Raw genomic sequence first — 20,035 nt, forward strand, 5'->3', positions numbered from 1 at the left:
GCTCTCTGCCAAGGGTGAGTTCCTGCACTGGCGGGATTGATCAGGCAGTGCCTGTTGCTTCGATTACTCCTGCAAAGTAGCTACTTGTCAGGGTCTTAGAAGATGGCTAAAGGTAGACGTGTTACCGGCGTGACTGTGAAATGGGGAGCAGACTTGTGTCAGTGTTAGCAGGGCGCTCCCAGAAGCTGACACGGTAGAGTCACCATTGTCACAACTTCTTGTTCTGCTTTGATGGCAGACAATTCCCAAGGTAGCTCTGCCATTGCAGGGCTCCTCTGCACACATTGGCTTGGAAATGCAGTGGACTCTAGAGGAAGAGCCAGCTGCTGGCCCAGGGGGTGGCTGGGCGTGGATTGCCGTCTGGCTTCCAGCTCTGGCAGCTGAGGAGGTGTTTCAGCAGCAGGAGAGCTGTGTGATGCTGCTCCCTGCTCCTGCTGTCCTCCTTGTGAGGCCAATAGGAGTGGAACTGCTCTGCACTAAAGTACAATCAGTTAGTTGCCTGTCAGCTAACAGCAGTGTAGATGTGAAACCTCATTGGAAAGCCTGAGCTACAGCCACCCAGGAGGCCTCTTGCCTCTGTGCCCTCTTCCGTGTGGGTGTCACCGAGTAAGGCATTGCTCCTCGGAGTTATGGACAAGCTGCTTTGGTTCCGGAGTGTAGCACAGAGCCATCCTGTAGGTGAGGGAGGAGGTGGTGGGAGAAGGTAGGAGGAAAGATGGTTGTGTGCTCCAGCCCTCTCATGATGCTCTGGGCTACTTCGACATGCTGAGCCAAGAGGCTCCCTCTCATAGATGCTGCTCTGTCTCATCTCTCCACACTCGGCAGCCCTGATCCAGGTTCCCTCTGCGACGCTTAGGAAGCAAGAAAGCCTCGGACTGCCAGAAGGAGCAGTGAGACAGCAGGCAGGGCTGCGAGGCAGCTCCAGACTGCTCTGCTTCCCCGAGGGAGATCCTGCTGTCTCCTAGCTGGGTGTTTTGGGAAGTGGTTGCATGCTCTATCAGGAAACACGAAGAAGTTGAAGGAAAATCCTGAGAGGGACAGGAGGGAGTTTTGGCACAGCAGCAAAGCACAAAATAGATGCTTTTGCCTGCTGTCATCAGGAATCTTCCACTACAATCTGCTGTGCCGTCTGTCGGCAGTGGAACAGCTGGGGTGGCTTCATTCCCTTTTGCTTTTTGAACTGCATCTGGCCACCAAGGCCTATTTCTGTCGTTCGATTGTTAAGAGGAAAGTTGTCTTGGGGTAGTACAGCAAAGAGCTCCAGGCCCTTGACTTAATGGTTGCATTGTAGAGAGGATGTTCAAGAATCGGTCATTTCAAGTAATAAAACATGAGGAGCAGCTGCTGCACTGGCTGTGTCCTGTCTGAGCATGTAAGAGTGCTCCTAACGAGGGCCAAGGGCCTCATGCTGAGTGATTCCTTGCATTGCCAAACTGGCCCTATGCTGGGGGCGATGTCGGGCACTGGCTTTCAGGCAGTTGGGCAGGAACTGAGTGGCAGCCCAGCACCCTCCGCCCAAGAGCTGCTCCTGATGGAGCTGCCTGCTGCCTTTGATGTGTCAGTGCAGGCACTTGGAAGCATTTTCCAAAATGGTTTATGTGAAGACTCTCCGTCAGGCTGGTGGCCCTGCTGCGGAGCCTGGAGAGTGTGCTGAGCTGGGTGGCAGGCGGCTCCGCGGCTCTTTGTGTTGCTCACTGGTGACAGTCTCTGCAGTGCCTTGGGTGCAGACAGCGCTGCTGTAACCTGCAGGCTGTGCAGGCTGCCTGCCTCTGCAGTGCCTGGCCTGGAGGGGTAGGGTAGACGGGTGGAGATACAAAGCAGACACTCCCTGTGCTCTTTGGCAGCATGGGCTGTGGGTGAAATCTGGCCCAGGGAGGCTGTAACTGGTCAGGGCAGAAGTGCCACAGGGCTGGGTATTTTAAAGCAAAACCCTCACTCACTATACCACTTGCAAACGCAGCCCGGGCCCATCCCCTCCTCCCACCTTGGCTCTCCTGCTTTTCCAGCATGTTTGTCCCCAGCAGCAGCTGGCTGGGCCGCTGGGGTAAGCAGGACCCAACCCCGCAGTGTTTTGCTTGACCCTGGAATAGCTACACCAGCAGGCAGAGCCCATTCTGTTTTCAGCACAACTGTTTATTGATAATCTTTGCTTATCCACTGTATGAATGTTACCAAACTGTAAGACAGTTACCAAGCCAGCCTGCTTCCTCAGGGTCTGGTTCCAGGTAGTCGATGCGTGTAGAAATCATGCACTTCAGATATTCTGTAACAAGACAGGTGTAAAAAATATCTTGGATGTATTTGAAATCTCTGCCTTATCTTGCAATCTAATCACTGAAAAATCTGTAAAGAAACTGGGGGAGCGGGGCTGCATTCCCTCCCGGGCAGGGCACAAAGGCAAGTGGTCCCCAGAGCCGTGCCGAGGCCACCGAGCCCGGCGGAGCCGCTTCCCAACCAGAGGCGCAAGGACAGTGGTGAGCATCCACGACATGCTGTGCTTGACGTGTCGCATGTTGTAAACTGTACGGTAGCTCTGTACCCCCAAAACCCCAAACAAACCCTGGATGCGGGGTGACTTCAGGAAAAGCGTGTTGGTTGCTGGGCAGGCAGGACTCCTTGTGGGGGTGGAGGGCTCGTTCCTTGGGCTGCAGAATTAAACACCTCCTGCCTTTGGAAACCTTTCATTTGCTGTCAGATATGCGTGAGCTGCCTCCATACACTCGCCCTGGCTCCAGGAAAGAAGATCGAGCCGCAGAAAGCAGTGTGACCTCCTTTCTTCCCTGGCCTTTGTCTACTGCCAAAAAACCCCCTACGCTACATTCCCAAACAGTGTCCCTGCCCCTGCAGGGGCATCCCAGCTTGGGCTGTGAAATCCGAAGGTTGCAGATAAAGCAAGGAGGGGATTTAGGCAGTTGATACCGCCCTTGGCCACTTTAAAGAGCAGGGCTCGATGTGTGCTGTCCCTTCAACAGGGTGTACGTTGGTGTGCTCCTGGGCTTGCTGCTTTGCTGTGGCTGGGGACAGCTGCAGCTGTGAGGGCAGCAGGGGAGCTGGCGTCGTGCTCGTCTCCCTGCCTGTGTGGCAAGCAGGTTTCTCAGGGCTGGAGGGCCGGGGAGCCACGTGCCAGGGTGCCGCTGGCATGCGAGGGAGGAAGCAGGAGCCCCTGGGCTTGTGGTGCAAGAGCTCTCTGCGGGCAGAGCGCTGCCCTGTCTGCCCCAGCCTGAGCAGCCCCCACCTGGTGCTTTGTGCCTGCTGCAGCCCCCAGCGTCCGTCCGTCCATCTTGGGGCTGCAAGCGGGACAGAGGCAGGCTGAGTGCAGTGGTGGGCTGCTTGGCTGGTTTGCTTTTTGGTGTATGAGTGTGTGTGTGTGCATGTGTGTGTGTTGTTCTTTTGATGACCACGAGAAGTTTTACATTATTACATTCAAACAAACACCCTTGGTTTTGTTACTCTACTTCTGAACACTGCAAAACACAGTAGCAACATAACACGTACGAGAGTGGTGCTGCAGCTAACCACGGAGGGAAGGCGATGCGCTGTCAGGTTGGAAAATAATCCCTGAAGCCAACGATGGAAAGAAAGAGATGGGCGTTGATACATGTCGCAGTTTCCATTTACAAGAGCCGCCGGGAGGGAGGACCCCGAGGCCGTGTGCTGGGAGGAAGCGTCCAGTGCGGCAGGTGTCCGCGAGCGGTGCTGCACCTGCGGTGGAGCCGAGCCGGCGCGGCCGCCCACCCGCCGGCTGCCCTCAAACTCACAACACTGGGCAGCGCCATCATCGTCCCGGGGCGAAGATAAAGTCGAGGGCTTGGCGCTCTGCGGCAGCAACGTTGGGATGCCACAGGTCCACCATGAAGACCACGCGGGGACCCTCCTCCGGGGGACCTGGGTGGGATGCAAGCATTGGGGTGAGGCTGTGCTCCCGCCCTGCTCCTGCAGGAGAGGCCAGCGCTCGCCCTGGTGCAGAGGTGATGGGCTCCACCCTGGGAGGCTGCTGCCTGCACCCCCGGCGGCACAGCCAGCCTGCAGCTTTACTGGGCAGGGCAGAGGCATCTGCCCAGTGCAACCCCACCAAACGCCTGCTTACTGGGAGCCCAGTGCCTCCAGCAGCTGGTACGGTCCTTCCTGCCAGGGCTCTGGTTTTGCTTTGGGCAATCAGACCCAAAGGTTTCCCATCTCAGGGCAGCAGGCCTCCGTGCAGCTGCATCTTGGAGCTGTGCAGGGAGCTGCTGCTGCACTATTCTAGCTTTCCTGGCCCTGCAGCGCTGCACGGAGCTGCGCTTCCCAATTCCACAGTAGGGTTGATGTGGGAGCAACAGCTTTTGTTCTCCCACTCTCCTCACACACTCCCCTGTGTAAAACAGCTCTGCTTGATGCTTTTATGCCATCAGCAACTAATGCGGGTTAATCCGGGAGAGCTGAAGCAGAACAGCCTCCATCAGTGATGGAGAGAGGCAACAAAACAGGCTGGCGTGAAGCTTGTCTCCCCGCACAGGAGACAAAGGCACCGCTGGCACGTCAGCACTGAGCTGCTGCCTTGCAACAGGGCCGCTGCAGCCGGCAGCACTGCCGCGAGCAAGGGCAAGAGGATGCCGAGCCTGACAGCGTCGGAGCCTGCGCCGCCCTGCAAAGCTCTGGGCAACAAGGGAAGCCTTTCCGTGCTGGCTGCCAGGCAGGGAGAGGATCACTGGGCCCCGTGCTGCGCTGGCAGTGCTGTGGCAGCACTACAGGGCTGCAAGTAAGTCAGGATGGGAGAGAGCCCTGGGGCAGGCTGAGGGGGCTCCAGGGGCTCCACTGGGCAAGGGGCACTGAGATGCTCCACCAAGCTCAAGCAGCAGGGAACACGCGTGATGGGCAAGCCCCACCATGCCAGGAACAGGGCTACTGCCTTCCCTGGTGCAAGCCAAGGGCAGCAGTGGTGTAACCCCCACGGGATGCAGCTGCCTCCAGCCCTGCAGGTATCTTGGCAGGAGAAGGGACTGGGTGCAGTTGCCCTGCCTGCCTGTTCCTTCCTGGGCCCTGATGCCCCCTGGCATCAGTGCGAGATGAGGCTACAAGGCCCTGCGAGCCGCGTGTTGTGCTTACCTTCATGAAACGCTGTGTGGAGGAAGGAGTCATCGAAGAGCAGGCAGCGGCCCTCAGCCCAGCACTGAGGCTCGCCCCCCACCACCAGCTCGCAGTTACTGGGTGTCTTCAGACCTTCAGGCACAAAGAGAGAGGACATGGATGGTCGGGCGGTGCTGTGCTTCCTGGGACAAGGGAGCAGCCCTGAACTGCAAACAGTGAGCTCCACACGAGCTCCATGCTGCTACCAAGGGGTTGCTTCCCTCCAGGGAGCGAGCAGCAGCAGCAGCAGCAGCATGTGCTGCACTGAACTCAGTGCATGGCGAAGTCCAGGGTTCAAAAGATGCACAAAGCTGGCACTGCATTTGCAAGCTGAACTCTGAGCCTAATGCAGCTCAGCCCCTGCCTGCTGCCCTGCCCACTCCCTCCTGTCCCTCTCATCCCCAGCTGCTGCAGGGAACCCCCCTGCAGTTACTCACTGTACCCCAGTGAGCTCAGTGTCATGGGCACTCTCTTTTGTACCTGGAATGGCCATCTGGTCTCCAGAGCCCACGAACATGGGGGTGTATGTAAGAAGCCAGTTTCCTGGTGCATTTTCTAGCTTCAGGACCAAAGGCAGAGCCTGCCCTCTCCGTCCTCCAGCTCTGCTGCAAATACCCTGTACACTGCAAGGCTGGGGTAGGAGGAAATGCTGCACTGGGACTCGAGAAATGGCCTCAATTCCTGGCTCTGCCACAAGCTCCCCATTTGACCTTGCATCACTTAGCATCTGCCTTGTCACTCAGTCCCCCACCCAAGATGCTGCCAGTCTGTCCCCCACCAGGCAGCTGCAAGGACAGAAATTCAGGGGAGAGTCGCAAAACCCTATAGGGAATGAGGCTCTGTGAAGGCCACAGGAAGAAGAATCCTAGTAATAAAATGGGTATTTTCCTAAAATACTAGTGCAAGTCAGGCCAGTTTGACGAGGGTTGATCCCAGCAACCCCTGCATCAGGAATGTCACCTCCCACAGTGCCAGGGACCGCTGGAGCTGGTGCAGAGTCAACCTGCCCCGAGGATGCAGCTGTGGCGGAGAAAGGGGTCAGGGCTCACGTGGCTTGCAAATGGTAACGATGCAGCAAACGAGCAGGAATGGATCTCACAGCAATGCCAAAACCAAGCAAGCGCAGCAGGGACTCCCAGCTGCCTGGGAGAGCTGGGAGCACAAAAAGCCGTCCTGCTTTTCTAACGGATGTTTCAAAGCCTACGAAACCCAAAGCCATTTCCCCGCACAACGGCCTCAGCTGGAGACACTCCAGCTGGAAAGGGGATGCTGAGCAGCCAGGGGAGGCGGGGAGGAGGCGGCCAGCAGTGCACAGCCTTTCCATTGCATCCGCACCCAGAGGATGCTGCCCTGTCCCTCGGAGGGGCAGAGCTGGTGCCTGTGCTTGGCTCTGTGTGTTCAGCAGAGCAGTCACAGGGTTGAGGTAAATCCTAGAGAGTGACTCGGCTATGCTGATGGGTGTTCTGGCTTTTCAGAGCAAGCTAGCCTGAAAGAGCTGGTTGCCTCTTAAACACATCCATGCCCTGGGCACAGCCAGAGCAGAGTCCCCAGTACCGAGGTAGGGATGTCAGCTAGTACACGAGCAGCCCGTCAGCATGCCGTGGGCACGGTGCTGTGTCCTGGCTGCAGGGCCAGAAGCCATGGAGCAGATGGAGCTGGAAAAGGTGGAAGGACAAGGGAATGACCTGCATCACTCATCTCCCCAGGGCGTGTGTGCTGGAGGGCTGGTCCCAGCTCCACACTGCTGGGGAAGGGTGCGTTCAAGCCAGTCTGGACCTTGCCTCACTGGCCCTTGGAAGGAAAGTGCATCTCCCCTGTGCCCCAAAGAGAGGGAAGAGCTGGCACCAGGCAGCAGGCTGCCTCCTGGCACCAGCAAGGGCAGGTCCTGGATCCCCAGCGGCTCCCCAGGCCTGGAAAGCTCCTCAGATCAGCTCTTAAGTCTATTCCTATTCTAAATAAATGGCCAGTCACTGCCTGAGTGTGTTTACCCAAGAGGAGTTGGCTGAACAAGCACGTTCGGTGTTTGCCAGCAGGGCCCGTGCGGTGCCTCCCCCGGCGCGATCTGCGCCGCTTCCAGCACGGCAGAGTCCCGACCATCTGTGCCGCGTGGGCTCTCCCCATCCCAGGCGCCCGTGGGGCGGGGAGCACTGCGCTGCCAGCCCCAAGCTCGCCCTGCCAGAGGGGATGCCCCAGGACCCCCTTCCCTTGATTTGCACCAAAGCAGCATCTTTGCTCACATCTGCCTGTGTCACACGTAGAGCGCTCAAAATCTCAGAGGGGCAGCACTGGGAGACAGCTCGGACTCTGGAGCAGCATCCCAGGCTGCCCCACATGCCGCGATGGGAGGTGGGGCTGCCTGCACAGCGGGGGTTGTTCGGAGGCTCCTGCACAAAATCAGCCCAGTATCTCGCACCGCTGGGAGCCCACGCCTCCAGGTCTGCAGGAAGAGGAGGTGAAATGATCCTGCTGCTGAGCTGGGGACCCGGGGGAGGTCGGGCACCTGGGGGGACTGAGCACCAGCCTCTCCTGGGGATACTGCTGCTGCCAAAGGCACAAAGCCTTCCTCACGCCATTAGCTGGCCCTGGGGCTGCATTTAGCAGCTGAATTTGGAGAGCACAGGGTGTGAGAGGCCCTTTCTGGGCTCCTGCACCCAGGTGCAGCTGCAGCCCCCCAGCACTACCCGTGGCGGGGATGCCCAGCCAGGATGAACCACCCTGCTGGGCACTTACCTAGATGGCAGCGGATGCGGATGTTGGTGGGTCCGTAGTGCTCGGCAATGACGGTGCCCGGGCTCAGCACAGAGATGCATGCATTCCCAAAGACATTGTTGCCAATGCAGGTGCGAAGGCTCCCGAGCAAGCGGTACGTCCGTGGGCATCTCCTGCAGTTCCTGGGCACGCACATGCCCTGGTTCACCAGGTAGAAAGTGAACCACTCCCCGCTGGGCGTGCTGTTCATTTTCCATCCTTGCGGGAGGCTGCAGTTTGAGAAGGCTTTGTAGAGGGTCTCAAACTCGCACAGGATGGTCTGGAAGTTGCGCTCCAGCAACTCCACATCGTGCTTTTGAGCGTCCCGGGAGAAATAGGGCATGGTCGGCAAGTCTGGCAAGAAGAAGACTTCTGGCTTCTGGATGGACGGACGGCTGTTGAGGTAGCGGCCCTGCTCGCGGATGCCCTTGTGGATCCTGCCCATGCCGGACCAGGAGTAGCGCTTGGCGTACTCCTGCAGGTTGTGGTAGAGTTTCTGGTTGAGCCCGTCATGGTGCGTGCAGCGCACACACTCAGGCGAGTGGCAGTAGATGTACCCGTTCTGCACACCGTTGGCCTCGGCGCTCTGCATCAGGGCGTTGACGGTGGCGTAGGCGCGGGGCTGCTCCCGCCCCACGTGGTAGCAGTACCACACGAAGAGGACCAGGAGGCAGGCGACAGCAGTAAGGGCGGTGGCGTCGCAGTCCCGGAAAGACTGGATGCCGGTGGCGATGAAATCTCGGAGTCCATCCAGGGACCAGCTCCAGTCCATCAGCCACTCCAAAGACATGGTGGTGAAGCGGGTGGTGGGTGCGCACAGGGGGGCCCGGCGGTCAGTCCTTGTGGTCCTCAGAGGCACCCACACCATGCAGCTCAGCCAGGGCACGGGGGGAAGGGGCTGCCATGGGGAAGCAGAGCTGTGGCTCTCTCCTGCACGCCCGCGGGCTCTTCATTGGCAGCAGCAGCCAGCAGCTCCTGGGGAGGCAGGCAGCCAAGCTGCCCGGGGGTCCCAGTGCTGCGGGTCAACAGCAACGTGCCTGGAAGGTCTCTGCCGGTGCTCCCAGGCTGATCATCCTGAAAGGCAGTGCTGGAGGGAGGCTCTGGGGAAAGAAACCATGAAGTATTAGGGAAACAGTTTCTCCTTGGGGTCCTCATGGGGGTTCAGTGCACAGGGTGCAGCTGGGGCTGCATGCCAGGGCTGCACGGGGCACTGGCTCCTCATGGGGGGATGATGGATGAGGAGCAAACCTCTCTCCCCAGGAGCTCAACACCATCCCACGCTGAGAAAAATCCCCACCCCTCCTAACAGCATCTTCCACAAATATCCAAATGGAAGCGGGGACAGACAGGTCCCTTGGCTCCCACTGCCACAGGGCAACCATCTCCCCTCCTGCTCTTCCACCCATTTCTCCCCTCTATTTCTGCCTTATATCTGAAATCTGACTGATAAGGCAGCAAGGAAAAGCTGGGAACAGACACTTAACATCCCTATCTTGCAGCAATCAGTTTATCCCCTCGATCTAAATGCCCTGAAGTGACTCTCCCTCCAGCGACTGAGCTGACAGCCCTGAGCCTGCCCCGCAGCTCTGCCCTCCAGAGATACGGAGCCCAGCACTCTGCCAGCCTGGCAAGGGCACCCGGCGATGGTGGCAGGTCAGGGTTGGCTTGTTTGATTTCACCAACTAGAGATAACCAGCTCACAGGTCACAGGAGCTGAACGGCTCCCAGCACCGCCGCAACGCCCTGCACGCCTGGCCTGAAAGGCAGAGCCTGTCCTCCCTGCCCGGGCAGGGGACAAGTCTGCTACAGAACCAGCGGCTGCCGTCTTCCCATGTTCAGTGAACTCTGGGCAGCTCTGTCCTGCCTCACCATCACAGCTCTTGGGAAAGCAGCAGGGGAAAAGAGAAGATGCTCCAACTCCTCATAACCACAAGCAACATTTGCTCGCCCCAAACTCCATTCCTGGGCACCTCCAAGCAGCAGGCAGTGGGGGCAGAGGGGCAGGCAAGGCAATGGGTGAGAAATGGAAGGGAAACACAAACCAGGTAGGAAAGCACGTGAGAGCTACCCCAGCCTGTGGCATGCTGCCAGCACCAGAGAGCCTTGTAATTACTGATGTGTGGCATTTAAAGCAGGTGAACAGGAGCGTCCACGGGTTAGGTCTCCACACCAAGCAGATGCTCAGGCTGGGCATCTGTGGAGAGTCACAGCCCGCCCTGGAGCACCAAAAGCAGAGTGAAGCATACAGGCTCTCACCCAGTTCATCTGTGCTAGTGCTGTGCCCAGACTGCACCTCCTGGATGTGTCAACGGCTGCACAGCCCCGGGCAGGGCAGGGGCAGAGCAGGGGGATGCAGGCTGGCAGGGGATGCAGGCTGGCAGGAGCTGCAGGGTAAACAGCTCTCCAACTGGGAGGAGTGAAACAAGGATGATACAGGTAAGGGGGCGGAAGGAAGATGCTGTGGGAGCTCATCAGTAAGAGCATTGACTTGAAGGAGTAGGATGGGTTTATTAGCCAGGGAAGCCATCCAAACCTTTCCTGTCCTTCCCTGCCAAGGTCCTGCAGCCTGTTAATGAATGTGCATTTCCCTATTGATTGCAATGGCGATGCACTTCAGCTGGTGGAGCTTTGGCTGGGACCTGACCCAGAAGCTGTGGACCTTGTGTAGGGCTGGGGACACAGGCTTCACGCAGTTTACACCCCGGGAAGGGACATCCGCACACCTGACCGAGCTCCACCCTACTTCCTTGTAGCACGTTGCCTGCATGGCCCGTCCTGGGATCTGCAATCCACGTGGCACATCACAGCCTCCTGGGAATTTTAAGATAACTTTCCTCCATACCCACTGGCTGGCATCCCTTGAGACACACCAACTTCTCCAGCCCAGGCCTCAGCTCCCAGGGCGCAGCCACAAGGCCGGTCTCAGGGGTGCTCCCCAAGGCCAGCATGATCGTCCCATGCTCATCCGCGGTGCTGGAGCATGCCCGGGAAGGCAGGCAGAGCCCTGGCATGATCTGTATTCAGGGTGGCTCTCACCCTGACAGGCGAGCAGGGAGCCACCTCAGCACAGGAGCCAGGCTTGTTCAGAAGCTGACTGACAAAGTGACTGCACAGGGGGGCAGACCTGGGGGGTCCGACAGCCTCCGGGTCCCTGAGCTGGAGTTGCTCACGAGGGTGGCACAGCTCAAATACGGCCCCATGCTGCCCCGGGGCTGTTGTCAACAACTCAAAGGAGGAAAATCAGGGCAAACCATCAGAGCAGTAAGAGATCAAAGCCCCCACACCCACGTGCAGCGGCCTGGCCACAGAGCCCCGCAGCCAGGGAGCCTTCAGGCTGCTGAGCCTTGCGCTGCATGGGGATGCTTTGGGCAGAGCCTCCCGCGGGGACCCAGCCCAGCAGTTGCCTCCTGCACTGGCACAGGCAGCCCCGATGAAAACCTGCCCAAACCCACCTTCCGCATGGGTTGTGCCGGCAGCAGCCTCGCAGGGCCCCAAATGCCAGCACCGCTCCCAGCAGACCCTGTGTGGCCAGGACTTGCTGCTGGGCCGGTCGGTGCCGTCACCCTTCTAGTCCAGTTGCATGCAGCGCTGAGGCCCTGCGCTGAGACAGGTAGTCGCATAAAGCACCCCTGGCCTGAGATCCAAGAAAAGGCTCATCAGCTAATAATAACCAGCAGAGCCAGTCCAGAAGAGTGGAAATAAATTCCACATTGCACTGAAGTTGTGCAGGACGTGGAGGCGAGCACCGTGCCAGGCAGCAGCCGCGTTACATAATGAAGGCAGAGAGGCTTCGATGCAGCAGAAAGTTGCACCTTGGCGGTTCCACGGGGGCCCCGGCATCTCCCGGAGGAGGCAGGTTTCGCTCAGCCTGGCCGGGATCCTCAGGCCATGGGCCCTATGGCGATGAGGACGCGTGGCGGGGCTGTCCTCGGCTCAGCACCGGCAGCGTCGCCTTCGGGAGCGGCGCGAGAAGCCTCCTCTGGATGCAGGAGTGTTGGGGTGAGGCAGGGTGCCGGCTGCTACTACGGAGCTGGAGCACAGCCAGGCAGCCGTGGGCGCTCGCTTCGCCCTTTCCTCTGGCGTGCCACCCCGGCGGTGTCACCCGGCGTGCTGGTCTCACCCAGTGCGATGGTGTCACCCGGCGTGGCAGCGTCAGCTGGTGTCACCGGTGTGGCTGCATCACCCGGTGTGGCAGCGTTGCCCGCCGTGCTGGTGTCAACGTCACCCAGCGTGGTGGTGGCACCTGCCGCCGTGGTGTCACCCGGTGCGGCCGTGTCGCCCGTGGGGCTGCGCTCCCCGCCGAGGGCACCGCTCCCCGCCCCGCGGCCCCGCCGCCCCCCGCCGAGCCCCCCCGCCATGCGGTGCGGTGCGGTGCCGTGCGATGCAACGCGGCGGTACCGACCTGCTGCCCGGGCCGGGCCGGGCCGGGCCGTGCGGGGCCGCCGCTCCGCGCCCCGCCGCTCCCCGCCGCTCCGCTCCGCTCGCCGCCGCCGCCGCCGCCGCGGACCACAACTCCCAGCAGCCCGGGCAGGAGGGGCCCGCACCGCCCCCGCCGGGACCGCGCCGGGGCGGCAGCCTGCGGGCCCCGGGCGAGGCACCGCCCGCCCTCCGCTGCGGGCCGGCCCCCGCCTCCGCGCCCGCCTCTCGCCGCGGCCTCGGGGCGGCGCGGCGCGCCCCCGCACCGCGCAGCCGGGCGGGGCGGGAGGGAGCAGCGGGGCTGCGGCACCCGGGTGGGGGTCCTGGGGACGGAGCGGCTGCGAGGCGGGGGGTGCCGGTCCCCGGGGGAGCATCCATCCCGGCTGCGGGCAGCTCGGGACGGGGGGGACACGGGCCCCGGGGACACGGGCCCCGGGGACACAGGCGGCAGCAGCTGGGATGCAGGAGGTGCGGATGCACCGGGGGCCTGCAGGAGGACATGCAGGGGATGCTGGCTCCAAAGGTACAGGCACTGGGGGCTGCAGCAGTCAGGATGCAGGGGATGCTGGCCCCAGGGGTGGGAGCACTCAGGGATGCAGGCTCCCAGGAAAGAGGATACTGGCTCCAGGGACACAGACCGTTAGGCATGCAGCAGCTGGGATGTGCAGGATGCTGGCTCCAGGGGTGCAGGGAACACTGGCTGCAGGGATACAAGCACCTGGGGATGCAGCACCCAGGTTGCAGGGGTTGCTGGTCCCCGAGGATGCATGCGTCTGGTATGCAGGGGACAGGAGCACCCAGGGAGGCAATGCCTGAGATGCAGGCAAGCAGGGATGCCTCAGCAAGGATGTGAGGGTGTGCTGCAGCACCTGGGGTGGAGGGAGGCTGTTCCCAAGGGGGCTGGCTGACAGGATGCAAGCGATGCTGGCCTGGAGGGTTGGGGACACCTGGGATGCAGCACCATGGATGCAGACACCTGGGGAGGCAGCCCCCAGGGACATGGGCATTCCCAGGGGGTGGCAGCGGTGTGTGAGCCCCCCCTGCTCCCTCCTCCCCCCGCTCACAGCCAGTTCCTGCCCCTCCAGTTAAGAAGGTCCCTCAGCTTGTAAATGACAACCTGTCTGTTGGCGTCTCCTGTTCCTTTTCCTGCTGCTCCAAGGCTCTTCCTCAGCTGTGGGCAGTGTTGGGGCTGAGGTTCCTGGGCCGCAGCAGCTTCAGCTCCTGGGATTTCCCTTTGAGAGCCAGTAGGCAGCGGGTGCAGGAGCTGCAGAGCCCCAGCAGACCACGGCTGTGCCCAACAGCAGCAGCTCAGCACTTGGAGCAGACGGACTGTAAGTGCAGCCGCCCCACACACACTTGGCTCCAGCTAGTTCAGCCAGGCCAACCAAGGGGCTTCTCAAACTGATCCCTTTCTAAACTGACCTTGCCTGCACCCAGGCTTTGGCCTTATGGAAAGGAGGAGACCAGATTTGCAGGTTGGCTGTAGAGGAAGTAAAATTTTTAGCAGTTTGGGATGTCCCTTAACAACTCTTGAATGCTGGCGGAGAAATGGTTTGTCATGAGCCTTTCTGCTTCCTGCTTGCTTGCTTTTTTCCTCCCGAACCTATTTCCCGTTCACCTGAGTGAATACTGTCAAATCCAGGGGACCCAGGAGCCCCAATGGTCCAGCCTTCCCTCCACCATTCCCCCAGTGTCAGATGAGCTGCTGGGCGAAGCTGCCTGCAGGCAGAGCCCGGCTGCAGGCAGAGCCCTGGCAGCGCTGCCCTGCCCTGTGGCAGAGTGCCACGTGGAGCTGCGTGGGACACTTGTCACCGCTCCCAGCGCGGGGGAAGCCCTGCCTTGTTTCGCAGGTTTTGCCATCCGGTGCCTGTGCGCTGCAGGTGGCCAGCTTGTGTGTCCTGCCCCCATCACGGCTGGAGCTGGGCTTTAGAAGTGAAAAAAGGGCTGCTCTGCTCAGCCCTTCACGTGTGTGTGCTTGCTCCAGAGCAACCTCACCCCTGGCAAGCGCAGACCTAACCTGCACCTTGTTTTCTGTCCTGGCACATTTTTGCCTCCTGCATGCTGCTGCTGTTCCCCTGTGCTCCCACGAGCTCATTCCCCACAGCAGCCCCTCACTCAGTTTGCTCCTGCAGGACCCTGGCAGCATTGCGTGTGGCAGGGAGAAAGGTGGGTGAGTTTATTCCTTCCTGCTCCTTCCCAGACCCCTCTCAGCCTCAGCCCGCACCTCCTGCCTGCTCTTGGCACACAGCGCATCCTTCTGTCGGCGGTCACAGAGTCTGCTGGCTCTTGGTGCTGGGCTCTGGACTCCCATCCTTTCTCCCCTCTGTCTGCCTTCTGCTCTCTGCCCCCCATTGGGCCCCTCCATGGCTCCTCAGCTCTGCTGCTTGTCTCCTCTGTGGGAGGAGCTGCCCCTCTCTTTCCTCAGCCTTTAGGATGCCTCCCTGGCGGGTGCTGCACTGGGGGTGGTGGCGAAGCAACCCCGTTCTCAACACTACACCTGCTCCAGCAACTCATCTGCTGTGCAGCTTTCCCTCAGCTCTGAGGAGAGGAGCGGGAATTGGAGATCTGAAGGACTGGGGTCTCATCCTGACTCCCTGGTGTGCATTTCCCCAATCGTACTAAGCCCACAGCATGCAGCACAGGTTTCTTGCAACATGTCCTGCACCACCCATGCCAGCCCTATGCTGAGGGTGCAGGGATCCCATGCCTCTGCCCTGTGCTCTTCTGAGGAGCTGGCAGCGATGCTGTGGGGGTTAATCCTGCTGCCAGCCTCCTCCTGGGTCTGTGTCCCGCAGGTCCCTCCTCCACCCTATCAACTCCTCTCCTCTTGCTTGGCCTGGGTGATTCGCCCAGCCTGGGGAGCTCAGGGTCAATGTCATTCCTGTGAGTCAGGCAGACAGGTCCTGGGGCTGCGATGGCTTAGCCGGGATCCCCTGGAGTGCTGCAGGCGTGACCCCAGCCTGCAGGGAGCACCCACCCCACAGCCCTGCCTCTGCAGCCCCTGCCTCACCAGTGCCTACAGCCATGGGGCAGCTGCAGGACAGAGGTGTGAGCCCAGCCCCACTGCCAGCACTAAGAAGGGTTGGTGGACTTGCGGCAGTGACAGCAAGGGTCTGGTAGGGATGAAGCAGGCAGCAAGAGCAGGCACAGGAACCGTTCCATGGTAGGAGGGCTGGGAACAGCCCTGGGATTTGCTTGTCTCAGCTCCACCAGTGACACCCTGGCAGGAGTCCTGTCTCATGGCAGCCTCCTGGCTCCAGCGGTTCCTTCTCCCTTTTTCCAAGATGTACTCCTGGGGCAGACACTGCCCAGTGTCCTTCCCTGAGCCGCTGCCAGGATGTGGCTGCAGCCAAAACTGGGCTTGTATTCTGCCAGGGCCAGGATTTCCCAGAGTGTTTAGGCTGGAGCTGGGACACTGCTCCCAGGGGCCCTCCCTGTGCTCCCCAAGCTGAGGAGACATGCACCACACAGGCTCCCATTCCCCAAGTCCCCTCCAGACCAGCTTGTGCCCAGATAATGTGCAGGATCCTCTGAGCATGTCTTTATCGCTCAGCCCTGCATCCCTCCCTCAGCATTTCTGTATCTGGGTGCTGCTCTGCTGCCAGCTGCCAGCCCCCTCTGCTAGCCCAGCCCTGAGCCCCTGGCTCTTTGCTTTTTAATATCCCACCCCACTGCTGTTCTCTGGCTCTCTGCACTGAAGGGTGCTCTGGCACCACTGGCACTGGTGACCGCGGGCACCCCGCATCCTGTTCCTGCCTCTTGGTGCTGAGCAAAAGCCTTAGCAGAGCCGGGGGCTGGGGGCCGGCAGCCACCCCAGCCCTCCATCCTCAGCACAGCTCCCCCTAAACTGCTTTTGACTCCTGCTGAGAAATAACCCTGCAATGGGAGAAGGTGCAGGAATGTGGCCAGTGAACTGCTGCATGAAATCCCACTGGGGAGCGCAAGCCCCCATGTTAGGGCAGAGCGTCCCTGGGGCTGCGCAGGGATGCTCTGCCTCACCGCCCTGCCATGATGCTGGAAAGGAGGCGAGGCGTCCCTGCTGCTCCATCCCCAAGCTAGGGTGGGCGCAGGGGTCCCTCGCTTACGTGACTGCCAGGGGACGAGCACGCTCTGTCCTCCCGCTCCCGCCTGCCGCAGGGGAGAGGCGGGTAATGGCTGTGGCTGCTGCGCCCAGACAAAGCTTAATCCGCGGCACAAAGCACGAGGCCAGAGATTGGCTCCTGCTTTACGTCACCGAGGAGGAATGGCAGCATCAAGGGTTTGTTGGTTTTTTTTTTCCCTTCAGTTTAATTCTTTTGCAATCTCTGTCCAAAAATAACCCAATCTTCCTCCCCCGGGAATGCTCCGCATCAGAGCCTTGGCTCCTTCGCCCCCCTGTGCATTAGCCTGACAGCTGCTAAACGAAGCTATTATCTTATGTCACATCAAAACCTTTTTTAAAAGCGCATTTTCAGAGTGCAGGATAATTTTATTTTTTTGTGTGTGTGGAGGTGCAGGGTTGCACAGGAGGCCCTATGTTTCCTGGAAGGGTGGCAGATGCCCCAGGAGAGGTCATTTCTTAGGGTGGGCTCTGTGTCCCCATTCCTCACTGCCAGCCATTGCCACTGCCAGAGTAACCTGGGTCTCTGCAGGTGTCAGGAAACGGTATTTGCCCTGGGACTTTCCAGCACCCGCAGCATGTCACCTGCCCTGGTCCTGCTCCATAGTGAGGTGGGCACACCCGCTGTCCTGCCACCATGCTCCCGGGGCAGGGCTGTGCTCAGGGCCATCCCAAAGGCGCATGGGAATCCCTCCAGGCAGGACCCTGCCCTGCTCACTTCTGTTGATTTTCATAATCCCCACTCCCCAGGGATGAGTCAGGGCACAGCTGGCTGCAGGAGGGCTCCTCAGGGGGAAACCTCCTGCAGGTGGGGGGCAGGAGGCAGAGACAAGCTCCTGCCAGAGCAGCTCAGCCCAGAGGGGCTCCCGGAGAGCAGTGGGGGGATTTTTCCCAACCAAACCCAAGACCTTCCCTGAGCCAAGCCATGCCTGTCTGCTGTGATTGCAGCGGTGCAGGATGCAACCAGTGCAGAGCTGTATGGGGGGAGGTGAGGCAGCTTCCCCTCCATGTTCTCCCTATGATTTCGGGGAGCTGCCCTGCCCCAGCTGGCATGTGTCCTGTGGACACTCCAGATGATGGCCATGGGTGTTCATAGAATCATAGACTCATTAAGGTTGGAAAAGACCTCTAGGAGCACCGAGTCCAACTGTCAACACAAGACTACCATGCTGTCCTGGTCAGGCAGGATCAGGCAGCCTGCGCTGCAGGATGAGCAGGGCACAGGAAGGATGGGTCCCAAGAGGCTCCCTGCCCTGCTGGGCTGTGCTAGCGGGGCTCCCCCAAACCTTCTGCACATCCTCCGTGACATGGCCACGGGTCTCCAGCAGGGTCCCAGTGCCTCAGGGCAGGACCTAGACCCCCATCCGCCCTACGAGGCATCGCTGCAGCTGGGCTGACACAGGTGATGCTCGGGGAAGGGGCGAGGCTGGGTTCAGGAGGGCATGGGAGGAATCGGTGCTGGCTCCTGCAGAGCATCCCATGGAGGAGAGATGTCCGCAGGGCTGTGCCAGCTCACCCTGTGTCCTGGCAGGGCCTGGCTGGCTCCATCCCATGGGAGCAGGGGAACACCATGGGGCTGCACCAGGGCAGGATCTGGCCCTGGAAACTGCTCAGAGCCAAGCCAGAGGCATCAGGTGAGGTGTGTGACATGATCAGTGCTGACCCTTGTTTGCACTGCTGCAGCCCCTGTGCCTCTGCAGCAGGCCAGACCTGCAGGCCAAGTCTCTGCAAACTTATTTTAGACATTTAAAAATACAGAACAATTTGTATTGAGGTTATACTGAACACTAGAGCTTCCCACGGAAGTACTTTATCATGTTCAAAAATATTTAATCCCAGCAATTTTCACATTGTTCTTATAAAAACAGTCATGTATGAAGGGAAATGAAATGCTTAGTACATTTTTGGCACGTTTTTTTCTTTTTTTTCTTTTTTTTTACCTTTACAAATTACAAACACACATTCATTGTTTTTAAAGGAAAAAAACTAAGTCTCAGCTGTACACTGCAGAGTTGCACTAACCATCCTGAAACTAAACCAGCCTCCCGTGGTTACAACTGCCGTTCTACAAGGACAAAAGAAAGACACCAGCAGCCAAGGACATGTCAGCAGCTTTGCTGCCTTCCCCAGGGCCTGGCCGGGGTGCTGGCAGCGTGGGTGACCCGGGGAGGACATGGCCCTTTGGGGGCCTGTGTTCCCGCAGATGGGGAGCAGCCCTGCCGGTGTCCGGCTGTGGCAGGGGTGAAGGCAGTGAAGGAGTGTGGGGGATGCTGAGGCTCAAACTGGACTTCGCCCGTGATGGGACCAGCTTTGATGGGCTGATTTCTGCCTCTTCTGCTCCCTCCAGGCTGGTCTCCCTCACCGGAGCCCAGCCATGCTGCCTGCCTGCCTTTCCTTCCCCAAAAAACCTCCACCTTCATCCCCTGCCTCTCTCCATCTCCTGCCTAGCTGGGAGCCCCAGAAAAGTGCCAACCCTGGGGGCTTTGGGTGGGAGCTGCAGACCTGCGGGGTCTGGGTGGGAGGTGCTGGGTCGGCTGCACTGCCCTAGTCTCTGCCCGGTGCTGTGCCGATGTAGCAGCTCACACACCGGGGCAGGGAGCGGACCCTCCTGCAGCAAAGGGGAGCTCTGCAGCCAGCGGGAGCAGCAGCAGGGAGCCCAGTCCATCCTGCTTACCCTGAGATACTACAGTGGGGCAAGGGTCCTGGTAGTGGCACTGGGATTTTCCTGGCAGGGGTCATGGTAAGTGTTACTAATGAGGAACAACTGGTATGAGCAAAGAGGCATTGTCTGCTCTGCTCCCAGTGCCCATGGAGGTTTCCCACGGCTCCCAGGCAGTGGGCTGCTGGGGGTGTCGCTGGTTAATGCTTCTCCGTAGAGCTGTGAGTCCTGGCTCGCTGCCTCTCCAGCATCCAAAGCAAAGTGGGAAAAGAAAGCGGCATGTACCTTGTGCATGCCAGGCCATTCCCTGCACCCTGGCATGGCAAGCAGGGCTCTGCGCCGGCTGGCAGCTTTCCTGAGGCGTGCTCCACTTCCTCACAGCAAGGACGGTCCCTGCCCCAGTGGCACACAAGCCCCTGAGCTCCTGGCTTCAGCTCCTGCTCCAGGCGAGGGGAGCCAGGAGCTATGGGATGGGAGGGCTGGCAGCACTGGCAGAACTCTGCGGCAAACCCTGCACCTACCTCAGCTCCCAGCAATCAACTGCAGGCTCTTGCAATGGAGACATTTTTAATTTTTAACAATATCAGAACCGCAAAAATCCCCCTGTGTGGGTGTGGGCAGGGCCAGGGTACGTGCCACTGTGCCTGGGGGGGCGGACAGTGGGAGCCCCCATGCCACCCTGGCCTCACCGGGACCAGGCTCTGCCCTGGCTCCCACTGCTGCCTGCGCCTGGGGCTCTGCAGCACACCTATCGCAGTTTAAATAGAATAAATACAGTGAAGAAAACAGTAAAATCTTCAATAAAGAGGCAAAAGGAAAGACAACAGCAGGTCCAGGGGTCCAACCAAACTCCACATGGTCTCTGGATTAGTTACTGAGGAAGTTCTATGAGAGTACATTAAGTTTGCAGCTGGAGACTCTCTTACTGCTGTCCTTATATTGAAACTTCATATTCTCTTGTTTCCTGAAAAGAAGGAAAAGCCAGTTGAGGGCAGCAGCTGCATTTC

The 20,035-nt window shown here is 59.8% G+C and overlaps 2 protein-coding genes across 6 annotated transcripts in view; both read right to left on the reverse strand.

Moving 5' to 3' along the window:
* Nucleotides 1-2,121: 2,121 nt before the first annotated feature.
* Nucleotides 2,122-12,352, reverse strand: ASPHD2 (aspartate beta-hydroxylase domain containing 2). 4 transcript variants are annotated; one of them, XR_012663237.1, is made up of 5 exons: nt 12,257-12,345; nt 7,837-8,954; nt 5,086-5,199; nt 3,496-3,885; nt 2,122-2,263 (listed from the first exon to the last, which is right to left on the reverse strand). XR_012663237.1 is itself a non-coding variant. In XM_075110480.1 (4 exons), exons 2-4 carry the CDS (start codon nt 8,720-8,722, stop codon nt 3,776-3,778), a joined length of 1,110 nt encoding a protein of 369 aa, XP_074966581.1. In that variant the 5' UTR covers nt 8,723-8,954; nt 12,257-12,352; the 3' UTR covers nt 2,122-3,775. The 4 variants fall into 4 exon arrangements, 2 of the variants coding, with proteins under 2 accessions (XP_074966581.1, XP_074966583.1); XR_012663238.1 differs by lacking the exon at nt 12,257-12,345 and adding an exon at nt 11,307-11,678; XM_075110480.1 differs by having other exon boundaries at nt 2,122-3,885; nt 12,257-12,352.
* A 5,819-nt stretch (nt 12,353-18,171) lies between these two features.
* SEZ6L (seizure related 6 homolog like) overlaps nt 18,172-20,035 on the reverse strand; it is a 52,628-nt gene continuing 50,764 nt past the window's right edge. For both annotated transcript variants that reach the window (XM_075110327.1, XM_075110326.1), the window contains exon 17: nt 18,172-19,992. In XM_075110327.1, coding sequence (XP_074966428.1) covers nt 19,963-19,992 — 30 coding nt within the window. In that variant the 3' untranslated portion in view covers nt 18,172-19,962. The remainder of the gene's footprint in view (nt 19,993-20,035) is intronic.

The sequence above is a fragment of the Phalacrocorax aristotelis genome, chromosome 15 (assembly GCF_949628215.1).
Source record: "Phalacrocorax aristotelis chromosome 15, bGulAri2.1, whole genome shotgun sequence".
In the NCBI taxonomy this organism is placed as follows: domain Eukaryota; kingdom Metazoa; phylum Chordata; class Aves; order Suliformes; family Phalacrocoracidae; genus Phalacrocorax; species Phalacrocorax aristotelis.

Bases quoted from the DNA above. Each gene is read 5' to 3' on its own strand.
- ASPHD2 (XM_075110480.1), bottom strand. From the start codon at position 8,722: ATGGTGTGGGTGCCTCTGAGGACCACAAGGACTGACCGCCGGGCCCCC. The intron at 5,200-7,836 runs GTAAGTGCCCAG...TTGTGCCTGAAG, and splicing joins CCGCATCCGCTGCCATCTAG to GTCTGAAGACACCCAGTAAC. The intron at 3,886-5,085 runs GTAAGCACAACA...CATCCCACCCAG, and splicing joins CCACACAGCGTTTCATGAAG to GTCCCCCGGAGGAGGGTCCC.